Here is a 25,368-nt window from a genome sequence, read left to right on the forward strand (position 1 = left end):
CGACATGCCAAAGCGGAGCGCCCCTCTGCTGGTTGGCTGCAGACACACGTTATCCCCACCATTGTAATTGGGTGCGGCTGCGACCCCTTCCAATGGCGTTGTGAGGAGTTTGGTGCAGGTTGGCGGTTTGTTCTACGTAATGGGGTACCTGATTTTACCTGCGTGTCTTCCGTGGAGAAATCCCTTCAGTCCCCAAAACTGGGCTCCCCGTTCTGGCCTGAGTATTTGTGTCCGGCGTCATGGGTATGCAGAACGTTAAATTGCTTTTGAGGCACTATTGCTTTATTGTTTTGTAAAGCACTAAATACTAGAAGCTAATTTATTTCTAGGCGCTCCCTATTTTAGGAGGCAATAAAACTGAATCGACAAGGACTAACATGATTTACTCAGGATTACATATTTTGAGCCAACTGTGTCCCATATCGTCAAGTGCTAAAGATGCAACGTTGCTACTAGTTCAAAATGTACACTTCTTAGACAAACAAACTCTCTAAAGGCACCTCTTATATAGACCAGCACCTAATTAAACCATGACAAAATTCAACAGGAAGCCCGTTTATTCTATTCACTGACATTTGCATCACCCGCCCAGTCAAAATGCAGGCATGTAGCGTGCATATGAAATATGGAACAATAACATACAAATATATGTCCAGGCATGTATATGGCGATTCATCGCAGCATTTAGCCCACTGCGAATCTCTACTGCTTGAAGTCTATAATGGAAACTGTAGCTAGCACACGGGGAGGTAGGGGGCGGTCATTTGACCCAAATCACACACTGTTGTCAGATAGGAAAGCTGGGATTTTATGCCCGGTCTCGCGAATCGACAAACAAACTTTATGTCCCAACCGCAAACATTTGCTTAGCAACCTGACAGCCTTCCCAGTGAAAGACCCGTGTTGTGTGCCCAAAGGAGTCTGTTGTTTCCGCTAGTTTCACGCACTTTGCTCTCTGTGCCCGCTTTTTTATCTGAGCCCTCGTTGTATTTTCAAGGCGCGTGTTGTCTCCGTTGGTGGCACACACACGGCTGTGTGTGCCCTCTTTTATTTCTTAGAGCGTGTTGTGTTTTCAGGCGTGTGTTGTCTCCGCTGAGTTCGCACGCATTGCTCTCTGTGGCAGAGGCGCAATTAGAGCCAAATTTCGGGTGGGGGGCTAAGAAAAAAATTCAGGGGGGGGGGGGGCTGAATCTTTAAGCAATAGGCAGAGTGGAGCTGATTTCGGGGGGGGGCCGAATCTTTAAGCAATAGGCAGAGTGGAGCTGCAGGGTCTCTTAGAAGGGGTGAAACAGCAAGGCCTCATTAACATGCAAATGGTCTTTTAAAGACCTGTCAAGTGCTCGGGTGCGGCTGTGTGTGTGCCCGGGAAGCTGTCTCATCCCGGGCTGACACACACGACGGGGGGGGGGGGGGGGGGGGGAGGCTGAAGCCCTTTGAGTCCAATGGGTGTTGTGCACCTGCTCCGTGCCTGCTTTTATTTCTGAGCCCTCATTGTGTTTTTAGGGCGCGTGTTGTCTCAGTTGATATCCACACACGGGCGTGTGTGCCCTCTTATTTCTGAGCCCTCCTCGTGTTTTTAGGCCTTGTGTTGTCTCCGTTGATATCACATGCGTGTGTGTGTGCCCTCTTTTATTTCGGAGCCCTCATCGTGGGTGCAGCCCTATACTGTGCTCCCGCCACTTGCGAGTTCGCTGGTGACACCCTCCTCTCATCGTGTAGGCGATGGGAGTTGAGGGGTGTTCTTGTAGTGGGAGGGGGCAACAGGGGTAGGCATTACACCGCTGTGGGAGGGGATCAGGGGCTCAGTCTTGACGTGGCTGGTTGCTGGTGGCCTGCGTGCAGCTTGTCGGCAGGGATTCAGCCTTTATTTGGGTGCGATTTCCGTCACATAATTATGCAGATGCGACGAAGGGAGCGCATAAGAACCCAGGTGAGCTGGACACTATAGAGTCTTGGGCCTTATAAGCCGGGAAAGTGTCTGGAGCCCCTTTCAAGGGAGCCACTATACCAGCCAATTTGGGGTATAGGGCTGATTATGCCTTCTCAATATCAGGCTTCCTCTGTCGGTTAGGTATTTCGGTCTCCAAGGTTACCGACTTGAAGAAAAGTAGGCTCTTGATTTCCCAGAGTGGCTCATGTCTACCACTCAACATCGACTCTACTATCAGCAGCCCATACAACCGGAAAGGATGACCGCCACAAAACTGAAGTCAGGTTGTACATTAATCACCAGACAGTGTATCAAGCAAATCTGTTGAGGAATAGAGCTCTCCATCTAGCCATACTTAATGCATTAAAAATGCACTAGGTCTCGCCTTTCATTAAGTTAAAGCCATTTGCTTTGCTATACAATACCATTAGCAAAGCAAATGGCTTTAACTTAATCAAAGGCGAGACCTATTGCATTTTCAACGCTTGTTTTAATGCTTGTCTTTGTAACATTCTTTAAATTGCATAACTTGTACCCTTCCACTGCTGACATCAGGCAACTTCTGTACTTTCCCTTCTCCGCTCCGCTCTACTCTTCCTCATTTCGTTTTTTTAGGTCTCACCTAGGCAGTGCGCATGCGCTGTCTCTCCGAGACATCAAGTCATCTCTATAAGAGGTGAAACTCCGCCTTTTGCCAGGGAATTTCTCCTGCCACTTGCCATTTGTTTACACTGGCATTGTGTTTGTTACAGGGCTTATTATTGGCTGTAGAGGCGATGCGTCACTTCCATTTAATTCGGAAGCAGCACCGCCTAACTACAGTTAAATTACGCAGTGGGTGTGTTTTGTCCTTTGGGGACTACTTTTGTTTATTTTTTCGGCCTCGCCTATTTCGGTGGCTCGCTTGTTACTATATTGATTCAGCACTTAATCACGCATACTGGCGTCAGCTTCACAGTCCAGTTCAGTCCCCTAATTCAACTAACCTGGATTAGAGCTCGCGCTCTTGCTTTCCGCGGTACTACTGAAATCTCGTCTTTTGAATGAAAAATGTGTGGCGACATGATGTCTGTGCTGTTTTACCTGTGTGCATCTTTATGGGGCAGTCTTTAAGCATGAACAGGCAGACACTGAAATGTGAGTGTAATCTGTTTACTGCCCGCGGTTCCCATCTCGCTCTTGCTGCTCCTCTGCATACCAGCACAGAACTTTCACCGGTCTCCACAACCCGCCCCCACGACCCCTCCCATGTCGGTACTTGTCTGCTATTAATATGTCCCCATAGCTGCTTCTTTACGTGTATTTGAAACGTGAAACGCAGTATTAGTAGGTAAAAGAGGGCGCGCGCAGGCCATGTTTTCCCTCTGTGCATCGGGTGGGGACACATTATTTCCCAAAGCACACATTCAGCTAGCCCCGCCCCACACGGAAGACCGACACCGTGGCCCCGGTGTCTCTGGTACAGGCTAGCTGCAGCCTGGCTGCAGAGTAAGCAGTAAAACAATAGGTTGGTTTTTTCAGTGTGAATTACAATTTTACTTTAAAGTTTCGATATAATTTGGACTCGCAGGCTGCACGAATATTTATTATTCACCAGACAGAGTGAAAACGAAACCACGTGAGGCTCCGAAGGGAGGGGTTTCACAACAGTCACTCCAACTTCGATGTTTTATTGCTCCCTTGAAAGCAGTCCTTCATCAAGAGTTGGATAGGCTGCTTTTATTTATGCAGTCCAGTTTCGTTCTGAATTTCCGTGGTGGGCTTCAAAGATTCCCAGTGTAAACTTCATTTGTCAAGCAGAAACATTTCAGAGTGCCCTCGAAGCGCAGAAGCTTGAACAGTACTGTATGACATTGTGTAAAGGAATAGGCAGTAACAGTGACTAAATGTGGGTATTCAGCAAGATGAAATCTATTGCTACTTATTGGCCAGCTAGCCCCTGCACCACTCTTTGGTTTTGAAGCAAGTACTCGTAGGCAATGCCCGCTGCTTTGCACAAAGACCCTTCTATTACACAACCCGATTCTTCAGAGTGGGGGTGGTCCAGTGCTCACGTGACTGCAAGGAAGAAACGTCTAAACTTTACCGAACTAAGTGAAAATGCTCACATTTGCATACACTGTTTAGCTCCACTCGTTTTAATTTGCTTCGGCTCGTGTTTTATGATTGTTGTAAGAACGGCTGGCCATTTTGTTTCCCCCGTTGAAGTGGCATCTCTATTAGGCGTTTTCAGGCTGTCTGAGTAAGCGAAATTCCGGCATCTTCTATCCCGGGCTGCTGAGCTTGTTTTCCGTTTTTTTAGTGAATGTTGTCCGGGGCCTCCTTTTGTGACTGCTGTTCTGGGGGGTGAGCTGGGTGTGTTTTTCAGACACCTTGGATAATGTATGAGCTGCATATCAGTATTGGTTCATCAAAGCGTCTGAAATGCTGTGAAAATAGTAATACGTTTTTTGTTCCCTACAGATGGTTCTTCTTTTACTGCACTGAGCAGGAACGCTTCGTTCCTCATAGCCAAACCTTCAAATGGGATGCGAGTCATGAAGACTTGTTCCTTGAAAGTAATTACTTCCTATTCAAGTGATAGGCGATAGCTGTGAGCAATCCGAGGTTTGGGGGACCTCGTAGGGAGCACTCCACCAAGCATAAAAAGTCTGTAGCGTTTCATGTTCACCATTGATTTGTACTTGTACCTATACGTGTATGTTTAGGGGTCCCCAATTACCACACTAACCAAGGCTTATGCTGTGGCAAACATGAACAAGCATTTACAATGCAATGGTCGCGGCAATATTATAGGTAGAGCTATTGGTATTGCTCATTATTTTTTTATTATTTTTGTATCCCTAAATAAATGGCATTGTCATTTCTATTGGCATTAGCTTTTTTTTGCATATGTGATACCTATTGCATTAGCAGAGAGAGTGAGGTATTGAAATAGAGAGTGAGGTATTGAAATAGAGAGTGAGGTATTGAAATAGAGAGTGAGGTATTGAAATAGAGAGTGAGGTATTGAAATAGAGAGTGAGGTATTGACATAGAGAGTGAGGTATTGACATAGAGAGTGAGGTATTGAAATAGAGAGTGAGGTATTGAAATAGAGAGTGAGGTATTGAAATAGAGAGTGAGGTATTGAAATAGAGAGTGAGGTATTGAAATAGAGAGTGAGGTATTGAAATAGAGAGTGAGGTATTGAAATAGAGAGTGAGGTATTGAAATAGAGAGTGAGGTATTGAAATAGAGAGTGAGGTATTGAAATAGAGAGTGAGGTAGTGAGAGAGAGAGTGAGGTAGTGAGAGAGAGAGTGAGGTAGTGAGAGAGAGAGTGAGGTAGTGAGAGAGAGAGTGAGGTAGTGAGAGAGAGAGTGAGGTAGTGAGAGAGAGAGTGAGGTAGTGAGAGAGAGAGTGAGGTAGTGAGAGAGAGAGTGAGGTAGTGAGAGAGTGAGGTAGTGAGAGAGAGAGTGAGGTAGTGAGAGAGAGAGTGAGGTAGTGAGAGAGAGAGTGAGGTAGTGAGAGAGAGAGTGAGGTAGTGAGAGAGAGAGTGAGGTAGTGAGAGAGAGAGTGAGGTATTGAAATAGAGAGTGAGGTAGTGAGAGAGAGAGAGTGAGGTAGTGAGAGAGAGAGAGTGAGGTAGTGAGAGAGAGAGTGAGGTAGTGAGAGAGTGAGTGAGGTAGTGAGAGTGAGTGAGGTAGTGAGAGAGAGTGAGGTAGTGAGAGAGAGAGTGAGGTAGTGAGAGAGAGAGTGAGGTAGTGAGAGAGAGAGTGAGGTAGTGAGAGAGAGAGTGAGGTAGTGAGAGAGAGAGTGAGGTAGTGAGAGAGAGAGTGAGGTAGTGAGAGAGAGAGTGAGGTAGTGAGAGAGAGAGTGAGGTAGTGGGAGAGAGAGTGAGGTAGTGGGAGAGAGAGTGGTAGTGGGAGAGAGAGTAAGGTAGTGGGAGAGAGAGAGTGAGGTAGTGAGGGAGAGAGAGAGTGAGGTAGTGAGAGAGAGAGAGAGTGAGGTAGTGAGAGAGAGAGTGAGGTAGTGAGAGAGAGAGAGTGAGGTAGTGAGAGAGAGAGAGTGAGGTAGTGAGAGAGAGAGAGTGAGGTAGTGAGAGAGAGAGAGTGAGGTAGTGAGAGAGAGAGTGAGGTATTGAAATAGAGAGTGAGGTATTGAAATAGAGAGTGAGGTATTGAAATAGAGAGTGAGGTAGTGAGAGAGAGAGAGTGAGGTAGTGAGAGAGAGAGAGTGAGGTAGTGAGAGAGAGAGAGTGAGGTAGTGAGAGAGTGAGTGAGGTAGTGAGAGTGAGTGAGGTAGTGAGAGAGAGAGTGAGGTAGTGAGAGAGAGAGTGAGGTAGTGAGAGAGAGAGTGAGGTAGTGAGAGAGAGAGTGAGGTAGTGGGAGAGAGAGTGAGGTAGTGAGAGAGAGAGAGAGAGAGTGAGGTAGTGAGAGAGAGAGAGAGTGAGGTAGTGTGTGAGAGAGAGAGAGAGTGAGGTAGTGTGTGAGAGAGAGTGAGGTAGTGTGTGAGAGAGAGTGAGGTAGTGAGAGAGAGAGTGAGGTAGTGAGAGAGAGAGTGAGGTAGTGGGAGAGAGAGTGAGGTAGTGGGAGAGAGAGTGGTAGTGGGAGAGAGAGTAAGGTAGTGGGAGAGAGAGTGAGGTAGTGGGAGAGAGAGAGTGAGGTAGTGAGAGAGAGAGAGAGTGAGGTAGTGAGAGAGAGAGTGAGGTAGTGAGAGAGAGAGAGTGAGGTAGTGAGAGAGAGAGAGTGAGGTAGTGAGAGAGAGAGAGTGAGGTAGTGAGAGAGAGAGAGTGAGGTAGTGAGAGAGAGAGTGAGGTATTGAAATAGAGAGTGAGGTATTGAAATAGAGAGTGAGGTAGTGAGAGAGAGAGAGTGAGGTAGTGAGAGAGAGAGAGTGAGGTAGTGAGAGAGAGAGAGTGAGGTAGTGAGAGAGTGAGTGAGGTAGTGAGAGTGAGTGAGGTAGTGAGAGAGAGAGTGAGGTAGTGAGAGAGAGAGTGAGGTAGTGAGAGAGAGAGTGAGGTAGTGAGAGAGAGAGTGAGGTAGTGGGAGAGAGAGTGAGGTAGTGAGAGAGAGAGAGAGAGAGTGAGGTAGTGAGAGAGAGAGAGAGTGAGGTAGTGTGTGAGAGAGAGAGAGAGTGAGGTAGTGTGTGAGAGAGAGTGAGGTAGTGTGTGAGAGAGAGTGAGGTAGTGGGAGAGAGAGTGAGGTAGTGGGAGAGAGAGTGAGGTAGTGGGAGAGAGAGTGAGGTAGTGGGAGAGAGAGTGAGGTAGTGAGAGAGAGAGAGAGAGTGAGGTAGTGTGTGAGAGAGAGAGAGAGTGAGGTAGTGTGTGAGAGAGAGTGAGGTAGTGAGAGAGAGAGTGAGGTATTGAAATAGAGAGTGAGGTATTGAAATAGAGAGTGAGGTAGTGAGAGAGAGAGAGTGAGGTAGTGAGAGAGAGAGAGTGAGGTAGTGAGAGAGAGAGAGTGAGGTAGTGAGAGAGAGAGAGAGTGAGGTAGTGAGAGAGTGAGTGAGGTAGTGAGAGTGAGTGAGGTAGTGAGAGAGAGAGTGAGGTAGTGAGAGAGAGAGAGAGAGTGAGGTAGTGTGTGAGAGAGAGAGAGAGTGAGGTAGTGTGTGAGAGAGAGTGAGGTAGTGAGAGAGAGAGTGAGGTATTGAAATAGAGAGTGAGGTATTGAAATAGAGAGTGAGGTAGTGAGAGAGAGAGAGTGAGGTAGTGAGAGAGAGAGAGTGAGGTAGTGAGAGAGTGAGTGAGGTAGTGAGAGTGAGTGAGGTAGTGAGAGAGAGAGTGAGGTAGTGAGAGAGAGAGAGAGAGTGAGGTAGTGTGTGAGAGAGAGAGAGAGAGTGAGGTAGTGTGTGAGAGAGAGTGAGGTAGTGAGAGAGAGAGTGAGGTATTGAAATAGAGAGTGAGGTATTGAAATAGAGAGTGAGGTAGTGAGAGAGAGAGTGAGGTAGTGAGAGAGAGAGAGTGAGGTAGTGAGAGAGAGAGAGTGAGGTAGTGAGAGAGTGAGTGAGGTAGTGAGAGTGAGTGAGGTAGTGAGAGAGAGAGTGAGGTAGTGAGAGAGAGAGTGAGGTAGTGAGAGAGAGAGTGAGGTAGTGAGAGAGAGAGTGAGGTAGTGGGAGAGAGAGTGAGGTAGTGGGAGAGAGAGTGAGGTAGTGAGAGAGAGAGAGAGAGAGTGAGGTAGTGAGAGAGTGAGGTAGTGAGGGAGTGAGGGAGTGAGGGAGAGTGGGAGGGAGGGAGGGAGGGAGTGAGGGAGTGAGGGAGGGAGAGTGGGAGGGAGGGAGAGTGGGAGGGAGGGAGGGAGATCGGGAGGGAGGGAGAGTGATCGAGGGAGGGAGGGAGGGAGAGAGAGTGATCGAGGGAGGGAGGGAGGGAGGGAGAGTGATCGAGGGAGGGAGGGAGGGAGGGAGAGTGATCGAGGGAGGGAGGGAGGGAGAGTGGGAGGGAGGGAGGGAGGGAGAGTGGGAGAGTGAGGGAGGGAGGGAGGGAGGGAGAGTGGGAGAGTGAGGGAGGGAGGGAGGGAGAGTGGGAGGGAGGGAGGGTGGGAGGGAGGGAGAGTGATCGAGGGAGGGAGAGTGATCGAGGGAGGGAGGGAGGGAGAGTGATCGAGGGAGGGAGGGAGGGAGAGTGGGAGGGAGGGAGAGTGGGAGGGAGGGAGGGAGAGTGGGAGGGAGGGAGAGTGATCGAGGGAGGGAGGGAGGGAGGGAGAGTGGGAGGGAGGGAGAGTGATCGAGGGAGGGAGGGAGGGAGGGAGAGTGGGAGGGAGGGAGAGTGATCGAGGGAGGGAGGGAGGGAGAGTGGGAGGGAGGGAGAGTGATCGAGGGAGGGAGGGAGGGAGGGAGAGTGGGAGGGAGGGAGAGTGGGAGGGAGGGAGAGTGATCGAGGGAGAGAGGGAGGGAGAGTGATCGAGGGAGGGAGAGTGATCGAGGGAGAGAGGGAGGGAGGGAGAGTGATCGAGGGAGGGAGGGAGGGGGAGGGAGGGAGAGTGATCGAGGGAGAGAGGGAGGGAGGGAGGGAGGGAGAGTGATCGAGGGAGGGAGGGAGGGAGAGTGATCGAGGGAGGGAGGGAGGGAGGGTGATCGAGGGAGGGAGGGAGGGAGAGTGATCGAGGGAGGGAGGGAGGGAGAGTGATCGAGGGAGGGAGGGAGGGAGAGTGATCGAGGGAGGGAGGGAGAGTGATCGAGGGAGGGAGGGAGGGAGAGTGATCGAGGTAGGGAGGGAGGGAGAGTGATCGAGGTAGGGAGGGAGGGAGAGTGATCGAGGGAGGGAGTGAGGGAGAGTGATCGAGGTAGTGATGTTTTGAGAGAGTGAGGTAGTGATGTTTTGAGAGAGTGAGGTAGTGATGTTTTGAGAGAGTGAGGTAGTGATGTTTTGAGAGAGTTATGTAGTGAGAAAGAATAAGAAACCTTTTTTAGGGGGCCAGTACATTGTGGTGCACTGCATACATGCCACTGGACCTGATTCAGACGGGAGACTCGAGATTGTTTGAGCCCCAAATTGCTTTATTTCGGCCGTCTCCCTGCTAAAATCGCATCTGCTTCAATAGCAGTTCATGGGGGAAGTACATTCTCCGATTATGTTTTTTTTTTTTTAAACTTCCACTTTCCTGTTCTTAAAGGTTGGTATGTATAGTGCAGGTAAATTCACCTCTCCAATTTAGCCCACCATGACTCGGCAAGAATCCAGTTGGGGGGTGGTGGGTAGTTACGGGAAGCATTACTCACTGGGAAATCAGAAGGTTTCGTGACCCAGCGAAAATCAGAGCCAAACCGGCCGATGTTTGTGCAGACTCGCGCTGTAGCGTAACTCAGCGAAAAACGAAATCCGACTTGTGACTGTGTAGAACCAGCCAATGTTTGTGCTTAGTCAAAAAATACAAAACCCATACCTTGACTCTACGAAAAATAAACTCCTGACTTCTGAGTAAGCAGAACCGGCCAACGTGTCAGCGCAAACACAAGAAGAGGTGCCATACTTCAGCAAATACAGTAATGCGGAGTGAATATGGGCTGGCAGAGACGGAAGAGCTCGGAGGTCTCGCGAAAATAGTCTAGTCCTGCAACTGACCGTCCTTGCCCCCCAACCCCCCCCCTTTAAGAGTTGAGTCCGGCACATAAGTGACTCTGTCTGCACTAATATTAGCGACTTTGCGCATTTAAGCCTGGAATGTACTACAGAGAAGCGGGCTACGGGTCTGGCTTGACCCCAAGCGCCAAAAGGTCGAGCCGAGTCCTCGCGAGATGTGGCTTGTAAATCGCATCACAAACATCGTATAAAAATATAATTTTTTTTTTTTAAATAAAGAAACATTGAATTTCTTCCACGTACGTTGTTTAAAATCTAGTATGTTAGATTCTATTGGTGAATTGAGTGATGTTATTTGAAAATAATCTTTGCCATGCTTAGAAGCATTGCTGTATGTCATCAGGCGGCCTTTAATGTTATCAGTTTTGCTGTGTGATCTATATAAGGTTAATAGTAATGTTATTTACAAACCACTCCTATTATTTATTGCACTGTGCAGTTGTGGCGTTATTGTATAGCACTCGTTCAAAAACAATCGGTTTCACAATGTTCTCAAACTGGTCGTTGAGAGAAAACGAGGCACTGTGAAGTTAAATGATTCGCGGCGTTTCCGTCCCAGGCAGCTGACAAACACGGAAGAGGAGCTGTAAAACGGGCACATCGGCCTCCAGAGCCAAACCCTGGGCACCAGCGGCACCCCGCACTCAGTGCAGCGATGTGCCCACCTCGATATAAAGGCAAACAAGAAACACGACAGAGTCAGAGAGAGACATCTGCCTTTCTCCGAGGCAAAGCAGAAATGCCTCGGAGAAAGGCAGCGGCAGTTTCGAATTTGGGGGCGTGTTTTGCTTTTCTCTCCTCTTGCCATTGGCTGGAGGAGATAATTAGAAAAGTTGCAAAAAACACGCCCCCGAATCCGAAAAGGACGGGGCCTGTTCGGAGTGACGAACCTCTTCTCCAATGGCTGGCCAGCATTCAAGAGGCCAGCCAATGGAGAAGAGGGAAGAAGAAGGGCGGGTTCAAGCCCCTCTTCTCCAAGTCATTATCTCTCGCGAGCGAGACTGCGCAAGCGCAGACTTCGCTAGCCGAGACCTAAAAACTGCCATGAAGAGAAAAGAAGAAAATAACATGGAGCTGCACTGAACAGGACTGAATGTTTATAATGGCTAATGCTCGTCTGTCTGTTATACTGCGGTGTTTGCTTGAGTCTCAATTAAAAAGATGACACCATGTGCTCTGGATTCGGTAAATGTTGTGCTCCTACTCCCTGTGGCTTCCCTTTTAACTTCTCCCTCTGTCCGCATAGCCCAGGATAGTTTGCATTTTTGATTCTATGATTCACAGTGGTTCAGTTTGTCCCAGTCCTATATGCTCCTACTTTCTGTTTTAATAGTTTTAACTATACCCAGTATGCACTCTGATATCATATTTTCTCTTCTTTCTAAGGCAATACTTGCTGCATGCAATTAAATGGTGGATAAGCACCCTAAGTATTGTAAATGGTCTATGCCTTTTATTTATGTTTTCAAAACCTGCAAGCATTGTTCACGCACTGCTTGCAGCTTTTCAGAACACATCAATAGAAGGCATTGCCATTTACAATGCCAAAAGTTCAAACTCTCACAAATGCGCGACCTATTGCATTGCAAATGCTTGTTCTTCCTTCCAGTAGCGAGGGCCCTTCAGTTGCTTGCCTATTATTTTTTTTGTTCTCCTGTGCTTTCTGTTTGATAATTTTGTTTAGCGCATTCAAAAGCAGCAGTTTTGAATGGTACATTAAATTTTAAAATATGCTACAAAATGGACGACAGTGTGTCATATTCTCCGGCCAGATGCCATTTGTCAATTGGTTTTGTTTGGAAAAAACACCATTCAAGACAGCTGCTGTGGTTCATGCCTACATTGTAACTTTGCTGCTAACAGTGTGTGTCGCAGCTGAATAGGGTTTCCTGAAAGAGAACTCATTTGAAAATGACCACTGTGGGGTGCACGTGTCTTATGTTACAGTGACTAATATTTTTAATTTAAAGGTTTTGAAATTGTAATGTTACACAAATTAAGTTAGTAATCACTGTTGTAATTAACATTGGAACTCACTGGTTCACTTCTCTAGGCCCCTCTCATTCCATAAAATCTTTTAGTCTGAGGTGTATACAAATGCACTCTTTAATACTATACTGGGGCATCTTCTGCATAATCGGGGATTTCCTGCATTTGCAGAGTTAATCATCATCTGCTGCATAATTTGCAGAGGTTTCCCAAAAACAAGTTTGTTTCTTAAACGGATCAAAAGTTACTAAATCGTGTGTTGCTGCACAGTGGAAGGCCCTACTCAAATGTTGACTGATCATCTTTGAATTTCCTATTGCTGTATTCCAGTGTTAAACTGTTACTAATGAGCTCGAACCGTTGTTCAGACAGTTTTAACATATATAAAAAAAATACAAAATAATGCTGTAAGACTGGCACAATATGTGCAACGCTACACCACATACTTTGCCTTGTCTTGCCACATAATTTAGTCACCCATGCCGCATAATGTTATCCTCCTCTGTCCCTGTGGCTCTGGATATATTTTATTTGTTTACTTGTTTAGCCTCAATAAACATTTCACGTTGTTTCCATTACCTTGTTAATAATGTGTGCATGTCATATTTGACAGGTTTCTTTTTCTTTCTAGGTATCCGCCGAAAGTAATGGAACAAGTGCTTGACATGGCAAAAGACATCAAAGTGGTTGATGCTCCCACTCATACTTTAAGAGATGATCTGGTTTCCAAGGTGAAGAAAAGAGGGATCTCAAATTCCAATGGTTAGCAAATAATAAATATAAACTTAATGATATGCAGTTGGTGATAGATTTGGGTATTGATTTGTGCTAATATTTGACTCTTGTACACTACTACTCTTAGGAATCGTGAAAATAAACTCCTACCTGTCTCCTGTCACTGTCTATTATAAGTGAACCCTGATACTGAGAGGGGCAACTCCAACTGATATAACAGACTCAGCACTTGGCTATAGTTTAATTGATACCAAGTTCCAGGAATTTTATTCATTCCTGCATTACTCTAGTGCAGTGTTTCCCAAACTGGGGTCCGAGGACCCCCAGGGGTCCGTGGCACATTCCCAGGGGGTCCGCAGGCAGCAGTTCTAAAAGCACTGCGAAGTTCCTTGTAAAATTAGCAGTTTTCGAGCAACTATAAAAGTGTCAAGAAAATGCCAGTGATTAATGTACCTGCTGGAGAGAGATGAGAGCTTTGTCCAGTGGCAGCTTTGACTTATCTAATGTAACACAGAGGGTTAATATGCCTACTGCAAAGAACGTGTACAATGCATTATAAAAAACAGTATTTTATGTGCATCGGTCAGTGGGTTACTGATTTTGTCACAGAGATTCTTTTGTCACTGTGCAATTCATAAGGGACAATCGTAATCTAGCACAGTGTCCTATAAACTGTCAAACAGCTGCTTGCAAACTGCATGATAAAAGTTAGCAACATATGTTTATTCCCAGTCTATCATTATACTGATGCTGCTATGTTCCCACTTCCTGCACATGAACAATTTTGTAATGCCTTTTTGTCACTTCTATGTGTGCTGCCTAATGCAGCAAACCTGGAAGTTGCAAAACGTCATTTTTTATTAAAGATTGTTTATGTGCAGGAAGGGTCACCTTCCTGAACTTAAACAATCAAAGGTGTTTTGCTTTTTCCGTTGGAAAAAGCAAAAACGAGGAAAAATATGGCATTTCTTCTTCTTTCGCCAAGTTAAGACCAGGTTTTTCATGGTCTTAATTTTGGTGCTGTCTCCTATTTAAGCTGACTTTGTAAATAGAGGGCAGCATCAAAATCAATGGGTGTTGGAGTGAAACTCCCACTGCCCACCTTTTTCATGCTAAGCATTGCGTGAAAGGGGGCCTTATTTACAAGGCAGCGTTAAGCCACAATACGTGGCTTAATGCTGCCTTGTAAATAAGGCAAAGCCCCTATTGCCAGGAACATTGCAAAATGTGACATTCCCATGGCAATAGGGACTTGTAAATATGCCCCTAGAATCCTTAGTAATTTGAGTATTTGTTTTGTGTGCACACGTGCGTTTTTTTAATTCGAATTACTGTTTTAATGTTTGAAATTTAAATCCTACAAATTGCTTGGGGGTCCCCGGCTTCCAGTGGTGACTCAATGGGGGTCCTCAGAAGTCAAAAGTTTGGGAACCACTGCTCTAGTGTCTTCCAAGAAAGCTAGACAGGTGGTTACCTTAGCCCATTACCGCCTTACCCTTGAAAGGTTTTGGTAGTGGCATGGCTGTGTCTTCCAAGGTAGAGAAGCACTTTATGAGATCAACTTTACTCTCTAAGCATTTTACGGAGACCCAAACAATAGGGTGTTTTATTTGTTTGGAAGGAGTGCATTTTGAAACTAGTTGTTCGCCAGATTGTCCTACTGTTACATCTATTGCTTGTTTTAAGAGAGAGGTGTGTTGCCATTTTCTATTTTGTTTTTCTGTGTCATGTGCCTGAGTTAGGCCCCGTAGGAATTGTTGTCATATTGTACATGCACACGGTCCTTTCCTAAAGTTGCCTTCTCTTTGCTACATCAACCTTTGACACTTATTTGCATTTCTGACTTTTAGACTAGTTTCTTGTAAGCACTGGCCTTGCTGACACGGAACGGTTTGTGAGCACGCTATCGCACTGCCTTGACATTAAGGGCATGACCCTCACGTGCGTGACACAACTGTGTTTATTATTACTTCCATGTGGTGACACCGCTATCTGTGGAATACAAACAATGGCTGGCCGATCACAATCTCGGCCCGAGGCTTGGTTACCATTTTCTATATATAACCTTTTGTTCCCTAACATAATCTTAGGAGACACTTGTGCTGGCTTTGGGGGGTGGTTGCATGCCAAAGCTTTCGCCTGGCAGCTGACCGACATCTCTGTGAGGAGTGTCCAGTTAGCAACCAAGATTGGGGGGTCTAGTACTCTTACCCATTAGGTAATGGGGCTAGATCATCGAGAAGGAGGATTCTTGACAAAACATACATTTTCAGTATAGACACGTAGGTTAGGGGGTTGTATTGTGAGTGCGCTACATAGTTACATTATTGTTTATGTATGCCTATATAAGTTGTCTCGATTAAATGCTGGAGCTATTAACTTTGTTCACTGTTCTGACATTCAGTATGACGTTCATCTGCTTCTGTCTATTAATCTTCGCAGCCCACTTTTTCTATGCAAGAACCACTACTGCTCAATAAATATTGAAAACGCCCCTCTGTGTATTCTTTGTATATGTCTCTGAGCGAAAGAAGGCACAAGTGACTGAGCGAGAAGTTTGAAGTCTGTCACCCCAGTTCCTGAGGGAACAGAGTTGTCATGTTCAGTGGTTGCCAGAACTGTCTAGGTTTGGGGGGCTAACAGTGGCACTGTGAGCTAGCTGGTCCAAGGGACAACATATCCTGCGGGGGTGCCTGAAATTATTCTGGCACCGTCCTAAGTTAATGTTGTCCCCAAATGAGCAGTTCCCACTGAGTGTGTGGAAACTACACAACATGGTGCCGCCAACGTTGGTTGGTTTCTTATTTAGTATAGATCAACTGAGTACCTCTATCGTGCATCCTCAGAGATCGCTATACACCTTTTAACCTACAGACATCCATGGTGGCAAGGAACATCCTCGGCTGAGTAGATATATCCTATATATTGGCTTTTGTTAAATTCAAGCTTGATAGGATATTGTTCCCACTATGATAGCTGTATTCTGTAGTCCTTAGTTCTCATAACATGGCACAGAATATTTCTGAGAACTGCAGACATGCGGTTACTCAAAAACATCTACAACACGGCCTCACCCTAGATGGTGGGGAAGTTACCTTTGTGGTAGACACACACAAAGCATTTAGGACTGAAGTATTTTACTCCTGGGTTAAATTCCCTGCTGCACATGATGCTACAGAGGTAATTCATGAATATGATGTGAGCGAAACACCAGAAGAATACACTCCTTACCAGGAGATGGAAATACCATTAAACCAATGAATATGTTCTTGGTAATTAAAGACTCCCTTTCCCATAGTATACAAAACCTAAGACTGGGCCCACTCAGCAATGAAGGAGCGACATGGCCAGTCCTAGCCGGTACACACCATACCCAAATATTGATCGACTGGCCACAGGTCAGGTAAGCGGATTATACAATAATTTAGTAACCATATACAGGAATCTTACACAATACGTGATGCGAACACTATCACTGGGTCCTGCGTGGACTGTTCAAGCAGTAACTCCTCAGTTAGCTTCTCCAGGCATTAACCCACAAAAGTGGAATCCAGCAATGGGTAAAATCTCCACCAAAGGGGAAGAAATTCCATTTTGGATTGCACAAAAAACAAACCAACTTGAAGCAGTATTCCCCCATATGGTCCCGCAGGGGAAACTTAATTCTAACAGTTTGCTTTTCAATGGGGATGGCTCCCCCGGTAGGAGATTGTGCCAATTGGCACAGTCTCTGCTGCAGTATATACCAGAACTCATGGTTCCCCTTTGCAGGCCGTATTACCAGAAGTGCTGAAACAAGTGCAGAATGAGCATGCGGCAACACCTGCCCTGAATCTGGGGATGAAATTGATGGGCAACTCTACCGCAGTATCTGCCATAATGTTGAGTAACATTAAAGGGGAAGCAGCAGCATTAGCTATACGCCAATGCCTAAGGGCTATGACTCCTGCTCAGCATGAGCACAAATTGTCTAAAATTAACGAAGAAACCTATGCTATGCTAGGTAGAGATAATTTGGCAGCCAGACCAGGAAAACCACAAATAAAGAGTAATTCTGAAAATGATAACTTTAAGCAAGCACCCAATTCTTCAACAAAAAAGAAGTGGGCCGATAAGCAAAACAAGGATAAAACAAAATTACGGGATGGGCCTCTTGCACAGGAATATACCTAAAAACTTTACAATCTATGCAACCGTGATAATCTTAAACTGCCTGATAGGTGTCAGGATACTGATGCGCGCTCCTCTCGTTCCTTTTAGGATACATCCGATAGACGTTCGGAGAGAGGATGGCAGTCAGCAGAGGGAGCTTGCGAAACCAAGGAAGGACTCGCAACGCTCGTCTGATCTGATTACATAATTAAACAGGGAGACAAACCTAGAATATTCTAAACCTCAATTTAAAAAGAAGGTAGCTGGACTAAAAGTCAGGCATGCCACAGATTTTGAGGACTCTGCTTCTCAATGGGGAGTGGGAACTGACCATGCTAGACAGCGTGGCAGAAGGCATGATAGTTCACCAGAACCTAATGGATTGTCTGGTGGGAGTAGCGCTGAGTGAGTATATCACGGTGGCAACACCTGATACCAGGGTAAGTGTCCAACATCGATTGTATGAGGTCCAACTATGGTTAGAGAGGGACATTCCCAGATTGATCAATGTCCTCTTTTGGGAGCAACTCACTCAATGTTATGATTTCTTGCTGGCCGAAAAAGATTGGCCACCTACCTTCATAATGGATTGTCCAAAAGGAAAAACTGTAATTTTACCAGCTTTCTCCGACCTCGTTCCTGAATCAATCAAACACTCATGCACCAGGGAGGTGATGTTGGTGCTGGCTCCTGTGTTATACCGCAATCATGTGTGGTGGGATCATGGTCCACCTTATGATATACCATTATGGGCAATTCCACAACTTCAAAGACCATACCCAATAAAAACTGAAGCTAAACAACAAGTTAGAGACATTTTTGAACAACCTGAATATCAAGGTGTTTTTGAAACATGCATCTCAATGAATAATCCTCTGGTTCGAGGCATGTGGGCTGCTGAATTCATATCTGTGCATAGATCGCCGCCTAGTGTTGGGTCCGGATGTTTGCACGTTGTTGTCCTGGAAGAGTCTTCGAAGTATCCTGAGATAGGTGACTCCTCCCCTGGACCACAGTGCGCATGGGCATCCTCTCCATCCCCAGATTGTTTTTTTCCGCCATTGGGTTCGGATGTGCTTATCTTGACTTAAGTTAGGAAAATTTAGTTTAAGGCCAAAAGGCCTTTAGTTTTCGTCGGTACTGTTCCCTATCGGTATCGACAGCTTACTTGCTAGTTTAGAAAACTTATCAAGTTTTTTTGGATCCGTTTAATCCGACCATCGACCTTACATCCACGATGGAATCGAGGACCCCATTCAAACTGTGTCCGTTTGCCACGCCAAATATCCACATATCGACGTCCACCCGGTGTGCAACAAATGCCTCTCGCCGGATCACGACGAATCGAAATGTATGGCCTGTGCCCGATTCCGATCCAAGAAGACTCTCTGGAATCGACGGGTAGCGAGATTAGAAGCGCAGCAATCTGCACCGGCCCCGACCAACATCTTCAGCACCGAAGACGAAGATATTGAAAGCGTGGAAGACATAAACTCCAGCCCCGCTTCCGAACACGATTCCCGATCGGAAGACGCCGATGAAGCGCTTTTTCACAGGGAAGAAGCCGACGATGAGGTAGGAGACTACGATGAGGCCTTTGAGGCCGAAGAAGATAGCTCTGGTGAAGAGCAGGGCCTACCCGTCCAAACGGAGGCTATCAAAGTGCGTCAGTCTACGGCTCCGGTCGAGGGATCACCTTTGGGCCTTACCTGAGATCAATCCCGCAGTTCTTCGGCCCCGCCTTCTGGCCCGGCCTCGAACATCCAGCGAGAGCCATTATTATCGAAAAAGACTGGTTTCCCTTCAACGAAACCGAAACCAATCGTCGCACCGGTTCAACAGAAACCGAAAGTGAAACTGGCAGTGGTCGGCTCGAAGACCTCCACTCCTTCGACACCAGCCAAAACCCTCGGCTCCGAACGCACAAAAAGGGATTTCCGCGCCGAACTCGCTGCAGCGGATGTCGGCACCGACCCAAAAAGGAAAACCATCGGTACCACCAAAGCGCCTCGGCCCCCGGCACCGAAGCAATCGGCCCCGACCACCAAGGTTAAAATGGCCGCTCTATCGGAGTCCACTTCGAAGGCAGCGACTAGGGTCCAGTCATCGACGCCGTCGACCGCTACTACCTCTCCTCGACTCGATGACCCTGTGGCTCCGAAGAAGTCCACGCCTACCTCTACAGAACCACTCGGCACCAAAGAACCTTCGGCGTTCTCGGTGCGTCAAGTTGCAGCGTCATTGCAACGCATCAGAGAACAGGCAGCCCTCCAGTCCACGTCTGGCTCCGACCCGAAAAAGGCTCCAAAGGCACCTTCGGCACCAACCAACATCACTTTTGGTTTGCCACCGGCCACGGCGCCAAAAATGTTTGAGATCCGAACACGTGTCACCCAGACAAGGTCCCCATCTACTGGACACTCTCCTACTGGGCCTTCACCGTCCCAATTCATCGACGCCGACACCGGCAGACTCATGCTCCGAAAACGGAAAGTCACGCCAGACCAGGCTTTGGACTCTTACAGAATCCCTCTAAAGCAGAAACTGCCAGCAGAATCGGAACCGGTTCTATATGAACACCTGCACACCTCCTATCCAGATCCCCAGTCCTTTTCTCCGACACGGACGCAATGGAGGATTACATGGGTGATGATACCACCTACCCCAGGGATATAGATCCTGAGGAACAGCAGGACCCAGATCAAGCTTGGGATGACCCTGCAGACCCGGGTGCCACAACAGATACCCAGGACACGCAGCTTTACGGCGCAAAAACATCTCCCACAGAGGACACTGCTGCCTTCAATGCCCTCATTGAACGTGCTGCAGCCAATCATGGAGTACAACTCCACTCGGACACAGTTGAGGACGACTTCTTGGTGGACACTTTCGCCTCCTCAGAGAGGACAGTCAAGACTCTGCCCATGTTAAAAGGTGTTCTCAAGCCAGCAAAGGACATTTTCAAGGAAACAACCAGGGCACGGGTGATAAACCCCAGGATTGAGAAAAAATACAAACCTGCGCCCGGGGACCCTATGTACATTAGAGGTCAGTTACCTCTGGACTCCATGGTGGTTGCTAACGCTCGCAAACGAGCGCACTCGCAAACAACTGGTGATGCTCCTCCCCCGGACAAAGAGTCCAAGGTGCTGGAGACCTCCGGCAAAAGGATTGCAGCCCAAGCAGCAAACATCTGGCGCATTGCCAATACACAGGCACTCCTGGCTCGCTACGATCGTTCACACTATGACACGCTAGAGTCCCTACTCCAACATCTACCAGACGAGTACAAAGAGGCAGCGGAGCTCCTCATCAGAGAGGGACAACTTCTTACAAACGCATCCATTAAGTGTGCACTAGATGCTGCCGACACAGCTGCGAGGGCGATAAACACCAGCGTCATGTTACGCCGACACGCTTGGTTAAGAATCTCCGGATTCAAACCTGAGATTCAAAATAACATCCTAAATCAGCCTGTCAACCCCGACTACTTATTCGGACCAGAAGTTGACACCACCTTAGAAAAGATCAAAAAGGACACTGACACTGCAAAGTCAATGGGGGCTCTGCAAACGCAGACATTTCGTAGTGGCTCCTTTCGTCGCCCCGGAAATAGGGGAGCGGCTAGAGGACAGGGGTCACAGCAAACATACAATAAAGGGGGCACACAGAGTACCTACGATAAAAACAACAGAGGTGGATATCGTGGCTCCAGCACCAAGGGCAGAGGACGCGGTTACGGCAACACCAGGTCCTCACCCAAGAACAAACAGTGACGCCCTCTCCCTTCCCCCTGACCACATAACACCTGTCGGGGGGAGACTCCAGCGGTTCCTGTCCACGTGGAATACCATCACCACGGACAGGTGGGTCAGGGATGTTATCCAGCACGGTTACTGTCTCGAATTAACCTCCACTCCACCCACAATACCGCCAAAGCACCGTCCTATGTCCTCAGAGCACTTAGCATTATTGCAGCAGGAAGTGCTAAGTATGCTGCAAACAGGTGCAATAGAGGTCCTGCCCGTCCACCAGCAAGGGACAGGGGTATACTCTCTGTACTTCTTAATACCAAAGAAGGACGGGTCACTCAGACCTATACTAGACCTGAGACCCCTCAACCACTACATTCTCTCAGAGCATTTCCATATGCTCACCCTACAGCAGGTTCTCCCGCTGCTCAAACAGGGAGACTTCCTAGCCACACTAGACCTCAAAGATGCGTACTTCCACATCCCCATACACCCGGCACACAGGAAATATCTCAGGTTCACTATTCAGGGGCAGCACTACCAATTCAAAGTCCTCCCCTTCGGTGTGACGACAGCACCCAGAGTTTTCACCAAGTGCCTAGCTACAGTGGCTGCACATCTACGGAGACAACACATTCACGTCTACCCTTACCTGGATGACTGGCTTGTTCAGGCAAAGTCAGCCCAGAAATGTGCCAACCACATGTCCCTCACCATTCACCTTCTTCACAGTCTGGGATTCTCACTAAATTACACAAAATCACATCTCCAACCCGCACACGTACAACAGTACCTAGGTGCGACCATAGACACTCTGTCAGCCACAGCTCAGCCAAATTTAGTGAGGATCAACAGCATGCAGATGCTGATTTCAAAGTTCAAACCTCAACACTCCATTCCTGCGCGAGTGTTCATGCAGTTGATAGGCATGATGGCCTCCTGCATTTTCATAGTCCCACACGCGAGACTACATATGCGCCCGCTTCAGGAGTGCTTAACACGTCAATGGAATCAGGCTCACGGGCAATTAAAAGACCTAGTGTTGGTGAGCGGTTGGGCATACAACTCTCTGCATTGGTGGAATCCACAAAACCTTTGCAAGGGCCGACCGTTCCAAGAGCCTGTTCCACAAATAATACTGACGGCGGACGCGTCTCTCCAGGGATGGGGAGCTCATGTACTCAATTACACAGTGCAGGGACTATGGACAATACAACAAAAGAAGATGCACATCAACCTTCTAGAACTGATGGCAATCTTCCTGGCAATGAAGGCATTCAAAGTACACTTGTGCAACAAAGTCGTGTTGATCCGGACGGACAACATGACTGCCATGTACTACATACAGAAGCAGGGAGGAACACACTCTCCACAGTTCTCATCTGGCTCAGAGCATGTGGAAGTGGGCCATTCAGAGGAACATATTCCTCATGGCGGAACACCTCCCCGGCAAGGACAACCAGATGGCGGATCTGCTCAGCAGACACAGCCACCAGATGCACGAGTGGGAGCTACATCCGTCCGTACTCCAACCGTACTTCCAACAGTGGGGTCATCCAGAGATCGACCTATTCGCCACACACGAAAACGCAAAATGCCAAAGCTTTGCCGCCAGGTTCCCACATCCACAGTCGCAGGGCAATGCGATATGGATGAACTGGTCCGGCAGATTTGCATACGCTTTTCCCCCAGCGCCATTGATACCGCTGGTGGCACGCAAACTACGACAGCACTCACTGACACTCATCCTAGTTGCTCCCACATGGGCGCGCCAGCCATGGTACACCACCTTTCTAGATCTTTCCGTGGTGCCGCATCAAAGGCTGCGGATCAAACCTGCACTCTTAACGCAGAACCATGGCGAAATTCAGCACCCAGATCCGCAACAGCTGAACCTGGCAATCTGGCTCCTGAAGTCTTAGAGTTTGGCTACCTAAACCTGCCACCTGACTGTATGGAGATCATTAAGGAGGCCAGGAAACCCACTACCAGAGCCTGCTATGCAGCTAAATGGAAGAGGTTTGTCATCTACTGCAACAACAATGACATTAACCCGCTAGACGCATCCATTCAAAATATAATCTGTTACCTCCTACACCTATACCGATGCAATCTGGCATACACCTCAATACGTATCCATTTGACCGCAATAGCAGCCTATCTCCAGAACAGGCAGCACCTCTCCTTGTTCAGAGTGCCTGCCATCAAAGCTTTCTTGGAGGGACTTAAACGAGTAATTCCCCCAAGACACCCACCAGCACCGGCGTGGAACCTCAACTTGGTCCTCACCCGACTAATGGGTCCACCCTTCGAACCTCTCCACTCATGTGAGATTCAATTCCTCACCTGGAAAGTAGCTTTCCTAGTGGCAATCACTTCGTTAAGAAGAGTTAGTGAACTCCAAGCACTAACCATTCAAGAGCCATTCATACAGGTTCACGCGAAGAGGGTCGTACTTCGTACCAACCCCAAATTCATGCCTAAAGTAATATCACAGTTCCACATGAATCAAACTATAGAACTGCCTGTTTTCTTTCAAAATCCACAAAATGTAGCAGAGAGAATGCTCCATACACTAGATGTAAAAAGAGCCCTCATGTACTATATAGACAGAACTAAAGGGAAGACAAAACAACTTTTCGTTGCCTTTTCTCCACAACACAAGGGCAACGCCATTTCAAAAGCAGGTATAGCCAGATGGATCGTTAAATGTATTCAAATTTGCTATCAAAAGGCTAAACGCACATTAACGATTCCCCCACGAGCCCATTCAACACGTAAGTTAGGGGCGTCCATGGCTTTCCTGGGAAACATTCCTTTACAGGAAATATGTAGAGCAGCCACATGGTCCACTATACATACATTTACCAAACACTACTGTGTAGATGTACACTCCAAACAGCAGGCAGCTGTAGGACAGGCTGTTCTCAAAACTCTTTTTCAAACCGCTGCAGCTGGCACTGGTGGCCGCCGCTAATAGAAGGTACTGCTATGTATTCTATGCACAGATATGAATTCAGCAGCCCACATGCCTCAAACTGAATATGCTACTTACCAGTATGCATCTGTTCTTGGCATGTAGGGCTGCTGACATTCATATCCACCCTCCTCCCCGGCGCCTGTGGCAGCTGCAGCTCTCAGAATTACTGTATAGCATGGTCATCACTTTCTGTATCTACTCCATCACTGCCACAATGGCGAAAAACAATCTGAGGATGGAGAGTATGCCCATGCGCACTGTGGTCCAGGGGAGGAGTCACCTATCTCAGGATACTTCGAAGACTCTTCCGGGACAACAACGTGCAAACATCCGGACCCAACACTAGGCGGCGATCTATGCACAGATATGAATGTCAGCAGCCCTACATGCCAAGAACAGATGCATACTGGTAAGTAGCATATTCATTTCCCGTCATAAAACCAGATCAGTCATACCGTCTAGTATCTGATTACAGACAACTGAACACAGCTAGTTGCACATTTGCAGCTCAAAATGCACACTGTGCTGCACTAATGAATAACATTGTGCGGAAGGAAACAAATATATGACCATCTTCACGGCACTAGGCTCACAGAAACAATTCTGCAGTTTTCCCCAGGGGTATAAGAATAGCCCCGGGCTGTTTTCAGCCAGTCACAGAATTACTAGAGAACTTTGATGATCAGGCATTGTCATTTGTCGATGACCTACACAGAACAGACGATGACCAGATGGAGCACTTGACCAGAGTAGATCGCATAATTTTGGGGTTTGCTCACATGGGCTACAGATTAATTTTCAAAACATTGCCCACCTCAGGGTCTTATTTTTGGGGTACGATGTGTCAAGTTAGGAAAAAAGCCAGGCAATACATTTTTTTAGAAAAATGTGCGTTGCTCCAACCACTGACGCTGAAAAGATTGCAACCCGTATTAAGATTTCTAAATGTTTGCGGAACATACATTCCTGACTATGCAGAAGGGGGAAAATTCTATGATTTATGCATCCAGATTTGGCAACACAGAAATCTTACGATCCTTCCAAGCTGACGTGAAAGCTTCCACACATGTGAACACAACAAACCTGGTGATCCGTGTAGTCGTGGGGACATCAGGCTACAAATATGTCACGTTCTATGAAGGTGACACTGTACCAATTGCATAGAAGTCACACCTCTATACAAATGCTGAAATGTGTTTTGCACCGGCTGGAAAAATACCGACTGCAATTCAGACTGGTTTAGTGAGAGAACGTGCCATGATATAAGGGAAACAAATTATTGTTGTGACCCCGGTACCAACCTTAGAGGAGGTGACTAGTGAGTGTACCAAACGCAAAAGCTCTACTTCCAAGATGGATACAATGGGCAAACTCCCCCACTTCAACCTATGTAGATTACAGATTTGACTCTACATTAAAAAATACAAGCATGTCTGCAGTATGAGCAAGAATATCCACTACCAAATGGAATTATGCCTCAGGATCGTTATGACAACATAATTTATACTGATGGTTCTGTGCAACCTTCTATAGGGACAAAACAACAATGTTCAGCCTTAAAAGGCTGCATGCATGATGGAACATTCCATCCAGAAAAAACCTATGTCCAATCATTTGGTGATTTCACAGCATAGTTGTCAGAACGTAAGTCTCTAGTACTGGCACTACAGAATACGGATGCTGGATTCCCCACACTTATTGTGTGTGATTCGTATTACTGTGTGCAGTCTAATAATACATATCTTCATTATTGGAGTCAGAATGGATTC

General features: G+C 47.1%; 1 protein-coding gene across 4 annotated transcripts in view; it reads left to right on the forward strand.

The window, feature by feature from the left end:
- The window catches only part of CDKN2AIP (CDKN2A interacting protein), a 97,447-nt gene that overhangs the window by 53,715 nt on the left and 18,364 nt on the right, over positions 1 to 25,368 (forward strand). For 2 of the 4 annotated variants that reach the window (XM_085641883.1, XM_085641884.1), the window contains exon 2: positions 12,612 to 12,742. In XM_085641883.1, coding sequence (XP_085498009.1) covers positions 12,612 to 12,742 — 131 coding nt within the window. The remainder of the gene's footprint in view (positions 1 to 12,611; positions 12,743 to 25,368) is intronic. The other 2 variants (XM_085641885.1, XM_085641886.1) reach the window with 1 other exon arrangement.

This window comes from Triturus cristatus, chromosome 2_2, assembly GCF_964204655.1.
Source record: "Triturus cristatus chromosome 2_2, aTriCri1.1, whole genome shotgun sequence".
Classification (NCBI taxonomy): domain Eukaryota; kingdom Metazoa; phylum Chordata; class Amphibia; order Caudata; family Salamandridae; genus Triturus; species Triturus cristatus.